The sequence below is a fragment of the Triplophysa rosa genome, unplaced genomic scaffold (assembly GCF_024868665.1).
Source record: "Triplophysa rosa unplaced genomic scaffold, Trosa_1v2 scaffold287_ERROPOS314419+, whole genome shotgun sequence".
NCBI lineage: Eukaryota > Metazoa > Chordata > Actinopteri > Cypriniformes > Nemacheilidae > Triplophysa > Triplophysa rosa.
In genome coordinates, this window is record NW_026634302.1 from 6,367 (window position 1) to 19,822 (window position 13,456).

General features: G+C 38.9%; 2 protein-coding genes across 7 annotated transcripts; both read right to left on the minus strand.

Moving 5' to 3' along the window:
* Nucleotides 1-504: 504 nt before the first annotated feature.
* Nucleotides 505-2,594, minus strand: LOC130550318 (GTPase IMAP family member 7-like). Its single transcript, XM_057327755.1, has 3 exons — nucleotides 2,444-2,594; nucleotides 2,168-2,215; nucleotides 505-1,997 (listed from the first exon to the last, which is right to left on the minus strand). Exons 1-3 carry the CDS (start codon nucleotides 2,472-2,474, stop codon nucleotides 1,072-1,074), a joined length of 1,005 nt encoding a protein of 334 aa, XP_057183738.1. The 5' UTR covers nucleotides 2,475-2,594; the 3' UTR covers nucleotides 505-1,071.
* Nucleotides 2,595-4,070: 1,476 nt separating this feature from the next.
* Nucleotides 4,071-13,056, minus strand: LOC130550316 (GTPase IMAP family member 4-like). Of its 6 annotated transcripts, none has more exons than XM_057327751.1 (5): nucleotides 10,369-13,056; nucleotides 9,681-9,822; nucleotides 9,516-9,613; nucleotides 5,507-6,126; nucleotides 4,071-5,352 (listed from the first exon to the last, which is right to left on the minus strand). In XM_057327751.1, the coding sequence occupies exons 4-5, from the start codon at nucleotides 6,102-6,104 to the stop codon at nucleotides 4,334-4,336; spliced, it is 1,617 nt and encodes a 538-aa protein (XP_057183734.1). In that variant the 5' UTR covers nucleotides 6,105-6,126; nucleotides 9,516-9,613; nucleotides 9,681-9,822; nucleotides 10,369-13,056; the 3' UTR covers nucleotides 4,071-4,333. The 6 variants fall into 6 exon arrangements, with proteins under 6 accessions (XP_057183734.1, XP_057183732.1, XP_057183731.1 ...); XM_057327749.1 differs by having other exon boundaries at nucleotides 9,511-9,613; nucleotides 10,774-13,055; XM_057327748.1 differs by having other exon boundaries at nucleotides 9,511-9,613; nucleotides 10,409-13,055.
* Between the last annotated feature and the right edge of the window lie 400 nt (nucleotides 13,057-13,456).

Sequence of the window (13,456 nt, forward strand, 5' to 3'; positions counted from 1 at the left end):
TTATGTATACCAGCGGATTACAGTTGATTTAAATTGTTTTGTTATATGTTTGTTGACAATATAGGCATCATTTAAAGTGAATGGATAATTGTGCCTTAAGGTAGACAACACTACTTGAAGGTATTAATTACTATAACCTTGAAGGTTAATATTTACATTTCTGAATAGGAATTTATTAAACAGTATTTATGTAAGGAGGTCTCTCAGTAGTTCTGTTTTCAACCTTACTTGGCTTCTGTATTTGACAGCAGTGATTTGTCCAAGGAAATCCGTAGTAATACATGTAAAAAAAACTAACAAAAAACATGAAAGTGTCCTGCAAAAGTGTTAGTAAATGTATGTGATAAATGTTTTACTTTTTTTGTGTAAATCTCACATAATATAACAAAATACATTGTACAAATATATACAGTATATAAAAAAAACAAAAATAAGACAAGATTTGCATTGTCCATTCTTATTTTTTTTTCCTCCAGCAACACCAATCACACAAGGAAACCATTTGCTTCACACGTTTATTAAAAACTCAAATTAGAAATTACATCAATTAAAAGCAAACATTGTAATTTGTGACTAAACCCATACAGTATCAATTGCCTGGAGAAGATTTTACTTTAGATAAGTGACATGGGCTTGGCGAATCAGGGAAGCAAACGCAATGATACAGACGACCCGATCAGTGAGTGAATGTGGGCAACTACGCCTTCGTTCTGTGAAGTCTCCGTTTTCCACTGTTTACACAGAAACACAACCCCCGGAGTTTTCAGACGGACACAGGGATGCAGTGTTTCCTAAAGTCTCCAGGCATTATTCTGGGGTCAAAAACTGTGGAGTAGTGTAACCGTAGAAAACGATATGGTTTTAAAGAAAAACGCGCTAGTATAAAGGCCGCATCAGCGATGGCAGCACATGAGAATTTAAGGTGGTATGTTCGGGAGTAAATTCTGAGAGCCCTCTTGTAGATGTATATCCTTGAATATTCATGACAAATTAAATCATGGATTACTAGATTATATTAGAGAAATATTAAAGGTGGCAGCAGAGGTCAGACACATTAACTGTTCAGACTGATTACAGCTGGATGTTTTGAAACTGGCTGAGGATCGACGTTAACATGCTTTCATTCATCTGAGTCAGTTCTACTTCTTGTCTGACCTCTCTGATCTTTGTCTCATAATAACGCTTGTACTCGGTCATTCTGAGTCTGTTTCTCAGATTCAGTTCCTCCAACTCTCTGATCTTCTTCTCTTTGTCTTCATTAGAAGCAGTTAGTGCATCAACGGTCGTCTGTAGTTTTCTCTTTTCTTCATGAAAGTTTGATTCTAGTTTCATCTGCATGTCTTGTAGTTTTTTCTCATATGATTGCCGGAGTTCTTCTTCTTTCTTCTTCAGTGTTTGCTCCACACTCTGATAAGAGTCATTGGTGTAAAATCCACCTCCATTAACAGCCACCATCTCATCCACTTTCTCCAGGAACTCCAGAACCTGCATACGGTCTTCAGTTTCATTATTATTGAAGACATGATAGCGTCCTCCACAGCGTCTCAACACTTCCTTCAGATCTTTATTGACGTCACTGAGGTATTCCTCGACAGAGCTCGTCAGTTCATCACCGTGAGTGAAGAGGATGATCGTGTGTTTATCTGCTTCTTCTCCAAATATTGCTCTGATCTTCTCCACAGACCTTCTCTCCTCCTCTGTGAATGGACCCGGCTGAATGACCAGAACGATGGCGTGAGGTCCAGGTGCCGTCATGTTCACACATTTACTGATCTCATGCTTGAGATTCTCCTCTGAAATATCTGTGTCGAACAGACCGGGTGTATCCACAAGTGTGATGTCTCTCTCTGCCACCTCGCCCGTCTCCTTCCAGCACTCTTTAGTGACAGATGAACCACCTTTAGCCGCTCTGAAGACTCTTCTGCCCAGAACTGTGTTTCCTGAAGAACTTTTACCAGCTCCAGTCTTTCCTACCAGAACCATCCTCCTCACGGACACTGAACAGAGAAATGAAATTGATATAGGCCTAACATACCAGGAATTTTTTGTGTATTTTCTATTTAAAGTGAAACAGTTTTTTTTAATTATAAAGTCAAATAAAACAATATTTCCCTAATTAAAAAGCAAACAATTAATAGATCTGTATGATTTGTTGACATAAACTCACTGTTTGGACGGTCACTTTCAAAGCTGTCTCTCCTGCCTCTCCTCGAGCCTGAAAGGGTTGAGAAACAGAATTGCAACACAGTTAAAATGTACAAACAAATAACACGCGCACGCACGTTTAGTTAATTCCGATCAAGAAAGTTACGCTTGTTTTCAGACCCAACAGGAAACAGAGCGCATTTCAAATCGAAAGTAAAACAGAACCCGGAATCTATGGAAGGAAAACCACATACAGTAAAAAACAAATAACTGAAGATTAAACTACAGTAAAGTTTACCTCGTGACTCAGTTGTGGTACTTGACGACATTTCTCAGATTAAGCGCTGAAAACCGAACTCTTCTTCACACTGTAATGGCGAAACGCTCCTCACGGTTCACGCATGTACAAAAAGCAGGTCACGTGCACGGAAGACGCGAAATGATTATTAATTGTAACTATTATATTTTGCACAAACATACACTTTCATATACCAGTGAACAGAAAACAAACTCGCAGCACTGGACTCACCTGCGCAAAGGCTTAAAATACTGAAGAATGTCATGAGAAGTCGTGCACTCGGTAGTGACCATCCTATAGGCTACTCTTCACTTTGTAGGCTGGATGTCCACGGAGACTGTCAGAGTTAAAGGTGTATATGCCGATGTCTTAATAATGACCAAAAGATGATCGTTCCCAACACATCAAGATTGATCTGCAACATACCGTATATTCATTTGCACCATATTTGACATAAACTATATAGGACATCTTTCTTATTTTTCATGTTTTCTCTAAAGAGTAAAACCCACAGCAGGGTTTAACAGGGCAGTAACAGAGGAGACGCATAAACATCTAGAGAATAACCATTAAAACAAGGAAAAAGCAGATAAAAATGCAACAACAAAAAGTGACCAATCTACTAAATGGATTTAAATAAATACATTTTGATAAATACAAATAAGATTTTGATTAAAATTAAATAAATAGACTACACAAATAATTACTACATTTACAGGACATTAGAGTAATGAAAATATATAATAATGTGATTTATTAGGAATTCATTTTAGATGAATAATGTTATTTCTTTCTGTGTATAAATGGGGTGTTTATGCTTACGGGTCCCTCACATGAGGATGATCACACTTGATGTATCTGATGGGACACTGCTGCACTTCATGTAACATGCTTAACCCCGGAGATAATTACGCCTTTAGCGCCACCCAGTGGACATGTCAGGTCAGAACTGCAGGCATTTCTTTTATTTAAATGTTTATTCCATGAGAGTCACACCTGTTGGTTCTTCTATCAATAACCTTCAGCACTGAGTGAATTCAGAAAGTTTCCCTTTGAGTTTGTTGCGGTGTTTTCTGAGATGTCTTCATTCAGCCGATACTTTTCTCTTGTCCCGACTCAGGAGGTGCTCCTTCAGGTCATCTTCTCCTCTGACATGTGTCTGTGTGAACCTGAAGAACACCTCACATCCCATGACTCTATACGATGACTTGATACATTTCACTTGTATTCCTCACCGTTTCTTACAGAAAAACCTCTAGAGAACCAGGGAGCTGCAGCCCAGTGCATGCTGGGAAATGTCATACGTGAGATTTTGAAAGGCTGAAAGGGCTCTGCTTCCTGCTTATCTAAACAGAGAAAACAGACACATCCTGATCTCTACACAAGCACACAGACAGACACACAAACACAAGAATTGTTATGATGATGAAGATATGAAATGCATTATGGGAACACACTGCACTCTAAAATATGATGGATTAAAACATGGACAAAACCAAGACGATGCCCACATTTGACCAAGGGTTGAAAAGTATCCAAACATTTTTAGAGTCTGAAATTAATACTTAACAACTATGACACAAACATGTTCTTAATGCAAATTCAAAGACAAATGATTATGACATACTGTAATTATATATTTTTTATTGTTTATTTAAAACGAACATAAATGTGCGTTCTTTAAACATGCCAGAATTAACCAGGCAGAAAATTATCCCTGGACAGAAAGTTACACGTCACCCAAAATACAGTTAAAATGATTGGCATACACAATATACAGAAAAACATCAGACATATTAATAGATAAAAACAAACAAACGTAGCAACAGACAGACATTTCAGTGGTATCAGAGCAGATTGAACTTTTTTTTTTAACTGTTTTTACTGATGTCACTTCTTTGCAATTGGATTGAGAGCGAGATGTTTACTCTGACATCGTTGACCACTTGATGAACGGTCTTGTTTTGTTTCTGATGTCCTTGATAGATTTGTTACAAAATCAATAATCCTCTGAGCAAGAGAATACAAAAACTGAGCTACAGCATCAAAATGCCTCCTGAATCTATTCATGAATTTCCTAAAGGAACCTCTGACTCTCCTCCACACTCTTCCTAACCAGCTTTCCTTTGTTCCCTGCACTGTCTCACTGGCTTCATCATGGCTGGGACTACTCTCATTCTGTGCACACTGCATCTTCTCATCATTGCCTGAGATGTCTTCATCATCATCGTTCTCATCTTGTCCACATTTCTGTGCGTGCTGAAACATCTCATTGGTGTAGTGTCCTCCTCCGTTCTCTTCTAACATTTCATCAATCTTGTGCAGCAGTCTGGTCACCTGTCTTCTGTTTCTGATGTCTTTATTGATCATGGTGTGATATCTCCCTCCACACCGCTGAACAAATCTACTGAGCACCTCGTTCTGTTGGAGAAGATCTTCTACACTCCTTCCATCCAGCTGATCACAGTGAGTGAACACAGGGATTGTGTACTTTACTGCTTCTTCTCCATACATGCTTTCGATGTTTTTGATGTCATTTTCATCTTCAGTGCTCATTCTTTGTGTTGCTGACACCACATACAGGAAAGCATGAGGTCCTGCACTGCACAACCAAACACTTTTGCCCATTTCTTCTGCTAAATCTTCAGGCCTTGAAGTTAAATCTAAAAACCCAGGAGTGTCAACAACCGAGACCTGTTTCTGTGAAACTACTGCTTTGTGAATGTCACAGTGTTGTGTCACTGAACTGAAGCTGTGTTCAGACTTAAATACTTTATCTCCCAGTAAAGTGTTTCCAGTTGCACTCTTTCCAGCTCCTGTTCTCCCCAGTAAAATCAATCTTCTCTCACTGGAGTGACGTTCATGCTCCGCTGGAATCTGTCTCTGAAGAAACGGCTTAGTCTCTGGTGCTGTTCACACAGAAATACAGGAGAAAACATACACAGTCAATACAATAATACATAACGTATACATTTATTCAGCATGCTTTTCATAGCATACTTTATTTAAGAGATGGACTAATGATATGAATACATAAGGTATCTTGAGCTTCTCATCTCTCACCTAAAGGCTGTACAGTTCTTATAACATCCATTAACCTTTTCACGTCCGGATGATTTGGACCCTGTGCAACATTATTAAAGACAAAGTATCTGTTCTCAAATCTCTGAACAACTGCTTTCAGATCCTGTGATTCGTCTATTAAGGTTTCTATTGTGTCTCCGTCCCTCTCCAGCTCATCTCCTCTGGTGAAAATGATCCAGGTGTTTTTTATCAGCCAGTCTGGTAAGAAATCTTCAATAGACTCAACCGTGTCCTTCTCTTCTGCGGTGAATCTGTCGGTTGTGATCACCAGCAGAATCACGAGCGGCTCTGTTGAGTCTAACTCTGGAAACCCCTCTCTTCTGAACATCACTGCAGGGCTCCGCTCGGTTTCTGGGTCAAAGAATCCTGGCGTGTCATAGATTGTAAGTTTCACTCCATCGATGGTCACGCTGTCACTTTGCACCTCTTGTGTCACAGTTCTGAAACTCTTCTTTGAAACGAAAGCCTTTCTTCCCAATATGGTGTTTCCTGTGGCACTTTTCCCTGCTCCGGTTCTCCCCAGTAGAATGACTTTATAATGCAGATCAGAAGATGTGTTCTCTTCCGCGCCCTCCATAGCACGACTGACTCGAAATGATCTGCAGAATTCAAGAAAATACTGTTAGCGTGCATATTGGGATGTCTGTTGTTACCAGATGGCTACTAAATCATAAATGAACTAAAACACCAAACACCGTTAGAAAACAAACGGTCACTGGGATGGCACCCTTTGAAAAGGTCCAAATATGTATCATTTATGTACAGATAAGTGCACATTTGGTCCCAATATGTACCTCTGAAGTGCCAATATGCACTCACAAAACAAGTTTTTCAAAGGGTTCTACCCCAGTGGCAGGTTTTGTACCTTTTTTCTGACAGTGGTTTTGGAGTTACACTGCATTTAAAGGTTTTTGAAGGATACCTTAAGAAGGTAGCATGAGATTAACCCAAAAATACAGACCAAAACATGAGTAATAGCAAATTATTATTTTTTACTTATTCTGTATATGCACAGAGATGTCCTACATTTGTCACTTGTTTTAAATAAACATGAACATTAGTAAGGACTTAAAATTGCTATGCTTTTAAATCTTCATCATATTGAATATTGTTGCACTTCTTTTAAATAGTTATTTTCTATTATTGTGTTTCGAAAACAATTTTTTTGAGTAAATTGACATAAAATGGGGCCAGTGTATGCGTATGCTTTTATAAAGCATATTACAGAGATTGACACGAAATGAGAATACATTTATTCCTAAAGTGATTCAGACTAATGAAAACACGTGGTGAGCAGGAGCAGACGAACACGTCTTTACAAGTCTGTCACAATCTCAACTACAAAACACTTTTCATTTTCAACACATCCCTTACGAAAAAATATCCAGTTTTACTACAACTAAAACAACAAAAATACATGGTTAGTAACACCACAAAATATTAAACACCATGGTTTTAGAAAACTATAGTCACTTTGGAAACCATGGTTCATTTTCGTAAGGGATGTATATGGGTGTTTCTGCAACTACAGGCACTTTTAAGTCCCAGCAGTGAAATCCTTGACTTAACATAAGTTAATTTTATTACAATTTGACCTTATTTGAAAAGGAATTGTTTAATATACTGTCAGGGCTGGACTGAAAACACACGGATTCAGTAGCGGGTTAACAAAGTAATTTATTGGTCCAAAACACACAAAGTTTGTAAGAGGTAGGATCTTTCCGGAGCCCTGGAGGGTAGCGGCTGACTGCGAGGCCTACCGGGGAAACCCCGGTGTACGGCAGCGTCAACCGAAGTGGTGGAGAAGGTGTCCCTAGAGTCACGCGGTAGGCAGGTTCAGAGGTCGGAGAGTTCCTGGGTAGATGGAGGAGGAAACGACTGGCAGGCAGATGATCCAGCAGTAGCTGAGGCGTGGATGGCGCTGGAGAACCGGGAAAACAATCCCCGCAAAACAAACCCCAAAAGGGGTAAGGGAAAAAGTTAGGCAACCGAGTGTCGCCTGGGCAAAAAAAAAATGAAGAAACACAGAGTTACTCTGACTGGAAATGGTGATCTCTTCGGGGAGAAAATCCAAAACAATAATCCACACAAAGTACGACCTTCCACACGACTAGACAAGGCAGGGCAGGGCAAAAATAAACAGGATCAAGATCAAGATAGCACTTACTTTTAGCAAGACACGATTTAGAAACTAGAGATGGGTACTGGGTGACTAACGTCAACGATCGCACAAAGAACAGAGAAACTGGCAGTGGCTTTAAAGAGGTGAGGTTGATAGACGCCAGGTGATAACACTGAGGAGGAGATCACTAGCGGCTGATGGGGAACACTTAGACCCGGACAGTGAACACCTGAGGATGTCAGACAGCCTCCACGTGCTAGGACCTTCACCCATACACACATGACAAGATACACAACATAACACGTGCTAACCCCAAAACCCAACAATATACATGTTAATTAACAGCATCTTAATTTTTTTTGTATGATTTACTGATCATTTTAAAGATTTTTTCAAGTAAATGTGCCTGTTACACACTTTTGAGTTCTTACTGCAACAATGAAAAATGGCTTTTATTATGACATTTTATCAAAGACAAACAAGTCTAGTTTCTATGGAAACAGAAACGACCACATGAGCACATTGCTGACAGATTAGGCCACCCCATTACCTCACTCACAAGATCCCAAAATATAAGATACAATAAACATCATCTTATCTGTGTCAGTAATTATTGTGTGTCCTTACCATACAGCTTAGTAATTATGAACTTTAAACTACATCTGAAAAATAAATGTATATTACCGTTTAACTCGTGTATATTAAGATGCTAAGAGTCCAAACTCATGTAGTAGAGCTTGCTAGCTGCCAGTTAACTGCAATATTATCAAAAATGTCATTTCCGCAACATGTCTTTACCGCAGCACATTTTCGACGTTTACTGTATGAAATTACAAATATTAAAATCTTAATGACTCCATGCAATTTTGTTGACAGTTTTATATGTATTACAGACTCTGGTGAATAAAATAAAAAAATCATAGGGGTTGATTTTGTATTTTTGGAGAGTCAAAAATAAATTGTTTGGGCAGTCGTGGCCTAATGGTTAGAGAGTGGGACTCGTGACCAGAAGGTTGCCGGTTGGATTCTCAGGGCCGGCGGGTAACGACTGAGGAGCCCTTGATCAAGGCACCTTACCCCTACTTGCTCCCCGGGCGCTGCAGTGACAGCTGCCCACTGCTCCGGGTGTACGTGTGGTCACCACTTGCTGTGCGTGTGTTCACTACTCTCTGGATGGGTTAAATGCAGAGTCACATTTCGGGTATGGGTCACCATACTTGACAAATAATTGAATAATAATAATAATAATAAAAAGTGCCCGTAGTTGTAGAAACACCTACTGTATATATATATATATATATATATGTAGTACACATACATATTATAGCAAGCCGTTCAGGGAATTAAAGTATTTATAATACTGTATGATTGGTTGAATATATTAAATGAAACTTCCAATATATGGAATGAAAGTGCAAATTTGATAACACTTAATAAAGTAAAACTATTTATTTCCTTGTTATCAGAACAACAACCTTCTTCCTTTGATGACTTTAAAATGGCTACACCGCGATGAAATAGCAAACTTATTTCTTCATCGTTAGAAGCGTATTGAACCCGGTTGCCAGCATTTTGACCTCAGTGTGTTTATTAATTCGTTATTACTTAAAATTGCTGCTACTAGATTACTCGCAGACTCACTCATTGTTCAACATCTGAACAATCACAAATAAAAACAAAAGATGGGGCTTTGATGACGTCAGATTATTTTATATATTCATACTTTCATACAATAGTTTCATTCCGTATATTGAAGTTTAAAACCATATATTCATACTTTCATTCAATAAATTCTAGTTTTATACCATATATTCAACAATCATATTATATATATATATATATATAATATTATTATTAATACCTTACTCGTTTCTCCGCTGAATAGGCTATAAATCAAGACCCACGCGTTGCCGTCTGAACCATAAATCCTCCATTAACCGTGTATAGGCCAATCCTCCAGAGGTCTGCATAAAGTCCCTGTTCATTATTTCTTCTTCGATTAAGTTGGTGTGTTTATTTTAGGCTACTTACCTTCATGTATATTATGCTGATTATTAAGAAGGCCTATAAGACATTATCTTGACAGAAGCGGCACTTCTTGTCCATGTTAGTTTTGCTTTCACGAGTCTCTCTTCCGTATTTGTCCGCAGTGTCGAGAGGCGGTGTTAAATCTCTGGAAAACATGTTAACTTCCTGCTTTATGAAGCTAATTGTAAATAAACCCTTGTTTTGTTCAAAACAACTTTTACCTTTAACACAGCATTATATAGCGAAATAACAACAAAGAAATAAACTCTCGATTTTAACTTAATATTTTAGCAATACAACAAAGGAATTACACACTCTAAAAAACAATCACGTAAAAAACAGATATAGTACTGCCAGTACATTTTCCATTTATTTTACGGACATTTCTGTTAATGCTGAAATGTTATTTAATGCAGTGCAAAATGTAAAATGCAGGTAAAACAACTGTAAAAAATGAATACGGAGAATTCCTTCATATTAATACAGTAGGCTATATTGTGCCCTGTTTTTACAGATTTTTTGGTATACGTTCAATCTGAGAATTGTATATTTAATATACGTGGCCTAGCAAGCCAGGAAAAATGCCCTAATATTTATAAGAATACTGCATTTTGTATTTTACAATACAAAATTCATTTTATTTACAATTAAGGCAGCAGCAAACAAATTCATCAAATGACAGTTCAAATACCCATGGTGTAGTCTACGTGATACGCAGATATACGCCTTACCCACTAGAAAAGATCAAGAATTTCCGTATATCCACTTAAAAAAGCGCGAGGATACGTAACAACATCGTATGTCAGGAAAATGCGACGCACGGACTTTTGGACCATTGGTAAACCCGGAAGATATAAAGCCAAAGGAGATCATGAAAGGCAAGCATTTAAACTACAATATTTCAGCGTTTTCGCTGGCGCTTCGGGTGACACAAAAATAAGCCAGACGAGGCTCATGCTATATGCGGGCGGTGTCCCCATCCCTCGCGATAGTGTCCCGGGGTCGCAATTGCCCACTCTGTTCGCCGGTGTATTATACTTTCTGCTGACAACAATGGTGAATCAATAAATGAGAGAGAAAGGGAGAGATAACTTACAATGTATGTAATTGTTTTAGATGATAAGAGATGAGAACGCCTGGCCAGCCTTGTGAAAGTCAGGCTAGACACTGCCAGCCAGGGCCGGGTCCAGGCATGGGCAGGGGTGGCCAGAGCCCACCTAAACGTCTGTCTTGCCCACCCAATGAGAATAAAAAACAACACAAAAAATGCCAGTATTTTCCATTGGTTGAAAGCAACGTCACTCTTCACTCACAGAGCGGCTTAAGTTTGTAACAGAGATGCTGGTGGAAGCAAAATAATGTGCAAAGGAATTTTAGGCACACTGCACGCTTGCTTTGAGTTTATTAAACCGCATGTAAAATGAATTGTGCAATAAAATCAGATTAATTAATTATAACACCAGTTCTTATTTTGTGAAGGATAAGTAGACGCGTCACGCGAGCGGAAACATTAACAAACTGCTATTATTTGCTTGCAATATTTTGGCTAGATTGTAACCTATCGACCGTCAGGAATAAACGAAAGATCCAGCTTCTGGAGCTCTCGCTTCAGAAATAAATGTGTCTCCCATGCATCTCAAACATCCCAATTCATGCTGCAGGTGGTAGCGAAACACTGAGCAAACGAGTTTAGTTTAGGCGCACTGCGCGCTCACGGAACTCATAAACCAACACATTCTCAGTCCCGACTCGTCACATATTTACGCTCGGTTAGCGCCCTTCGGCGTCACTTTTGAACATGCAGGGCACTCCTTTGGCGTCGTTTTCGTCATTATGAAAATGTATATTCGATATAATTTGCAATGAATGATGATGTTTCGGGGTTTAATTTAAGTTTAATGGCCAGGATAATTGCGTTTACATGACGCTATTCAGACAGTTTGAGCAGTCATGTAACAGTTTATTTATCGTAATATAAAACACATAATACAAGCAGTCACAATGTCGTTCAAAAATACAGATATTTCAACGCGAAACGATCGATTTGTATGAGGAAAAGATGTGAAAGCGATCACCGTCTATGGAAAGTCAGGAGGTTCAAAAACGCGCGAATTTTAACACGTTAAGTACACGTCAACAACGTTTATTTCATACGTACTTAACGTGTATTTATCGTTATGGAAAGCCAGGAGGGTCAAAAACGCGCGAATTTTAACACGTCAACAACGCGTAAAGTACGTGTTGTTTGCGCGTAGAGTACGTGTTGTTTGCGCGTAGAGTACGTGTAGTTTACGCGTGAAAAATCGACGCGTATTCTACGCGCAAACAACACGTACTCTATGCGCAAACAACACGTACTCTACGCGTGACGTCAGACGTCAATTTCGCGTGTTTTTGAGCCATCCGGCCACTTCACCAGTTTGAACGTGTAAGCGTGATGAGTTCCTATTGGCTGCTGAGCGGTAGGGTTAAACCATTACTGTAGGCCTAGGGGTTTGCCTTCCATTTCTAGACTCTTTGCCATCACAATGCATGTAAGATGCGAAAGTTCCACTTATCTATTTGTGCTTGATGACCAGTGAAAGTCCTCACCACAACAAGCTATTAGATATAGACTTTAATAATCTTATTTGCTGTCTAATTCTCTCGCAAGTGAGATTGATTGTTTTAGCAGAGACAGTAAGCACTCGAGTATTTTTCGAGCAAGTTCCAGCTTGAGTGGTTTAGGGGTAAAGTCAACGTACGACTCATCAGCCCGATTGCGGTTCGAATCTGCCTTTTGCCAAAGGTGTTATCTTCTTTTCCCTTCCCTCATCAGAATGAAAAGGCATATTTGTTGTAGCGCAAATTAAGGACATGTTCCGAAAGTCGAAATAAAGTGCCTCACGGCTAATAAACAATGAAGCTTTTATCTGATAAAGTTACTGGTAGGTGTAGCAGGGAGCTAGGCTTTAACTGTCCCAAAGGCAGCATTCGTTTGTAACAAAGAAGTTGCTAACGTTACAGGTGGAAGCTAAATACTGTGGGAAGGATTTAAGCGCACTGCACGCTTGCTTTGAGTTCAATGATCTTGTTTGTTTTCTATTTGCTCTTTCTTGAGATTGATTGTTTTATCTATAGCTTGGCGATCTTATACAAGCTTAGCCTGAGGCTTTTCTCTAGCTCATCTTTTACAAGACTTGCAAGAATACCATGACAGTTGTACTCAGTAAACGTGATTTAATTTATAATACCTATATATGTGTGTACATAGTATGTAGATACGTATGTGTCTGTATTTCATTGCTTTGTTTTTTCCTCTTTTTGTGTTGTACAGCTGCTTTGATACAACGCAATTTGTAAAAAGCGCAAATAAACATAAATTTGTCTTGACTTGACTGTTTTCCTGCTTCTCTGTAGACTATAAAATAAAATACGACTAAAATAACGAAGTCTACTCAAATAGAGTACAAGTACCTGCAACATTGACAAACTAAATAAGTAAAAGGCTCTTGCCTCTCACTAGCTCCAGTGGCGTATGGTTAGAGACGTCACATTGCTACGCAGCTTTTGTAGCAGATCGATAGGGGTTCGTATCCCCCTTTTGCCGAACGTGTTCTCCTTTTCCCATCACTCATCAGGTTGGAAAGGCATTTGTTTCAGCACAAGGACATGTTCAAAAGGTGTAAAACGCTTCTTGTGTTTTTATGCAAGAGAGGAGAGATCGATCTGCATTTTTATAAAGTAAACAGCTGATTTTACATTATAACACGGGTTTATGTTTTAGAGGGAAATCCCTA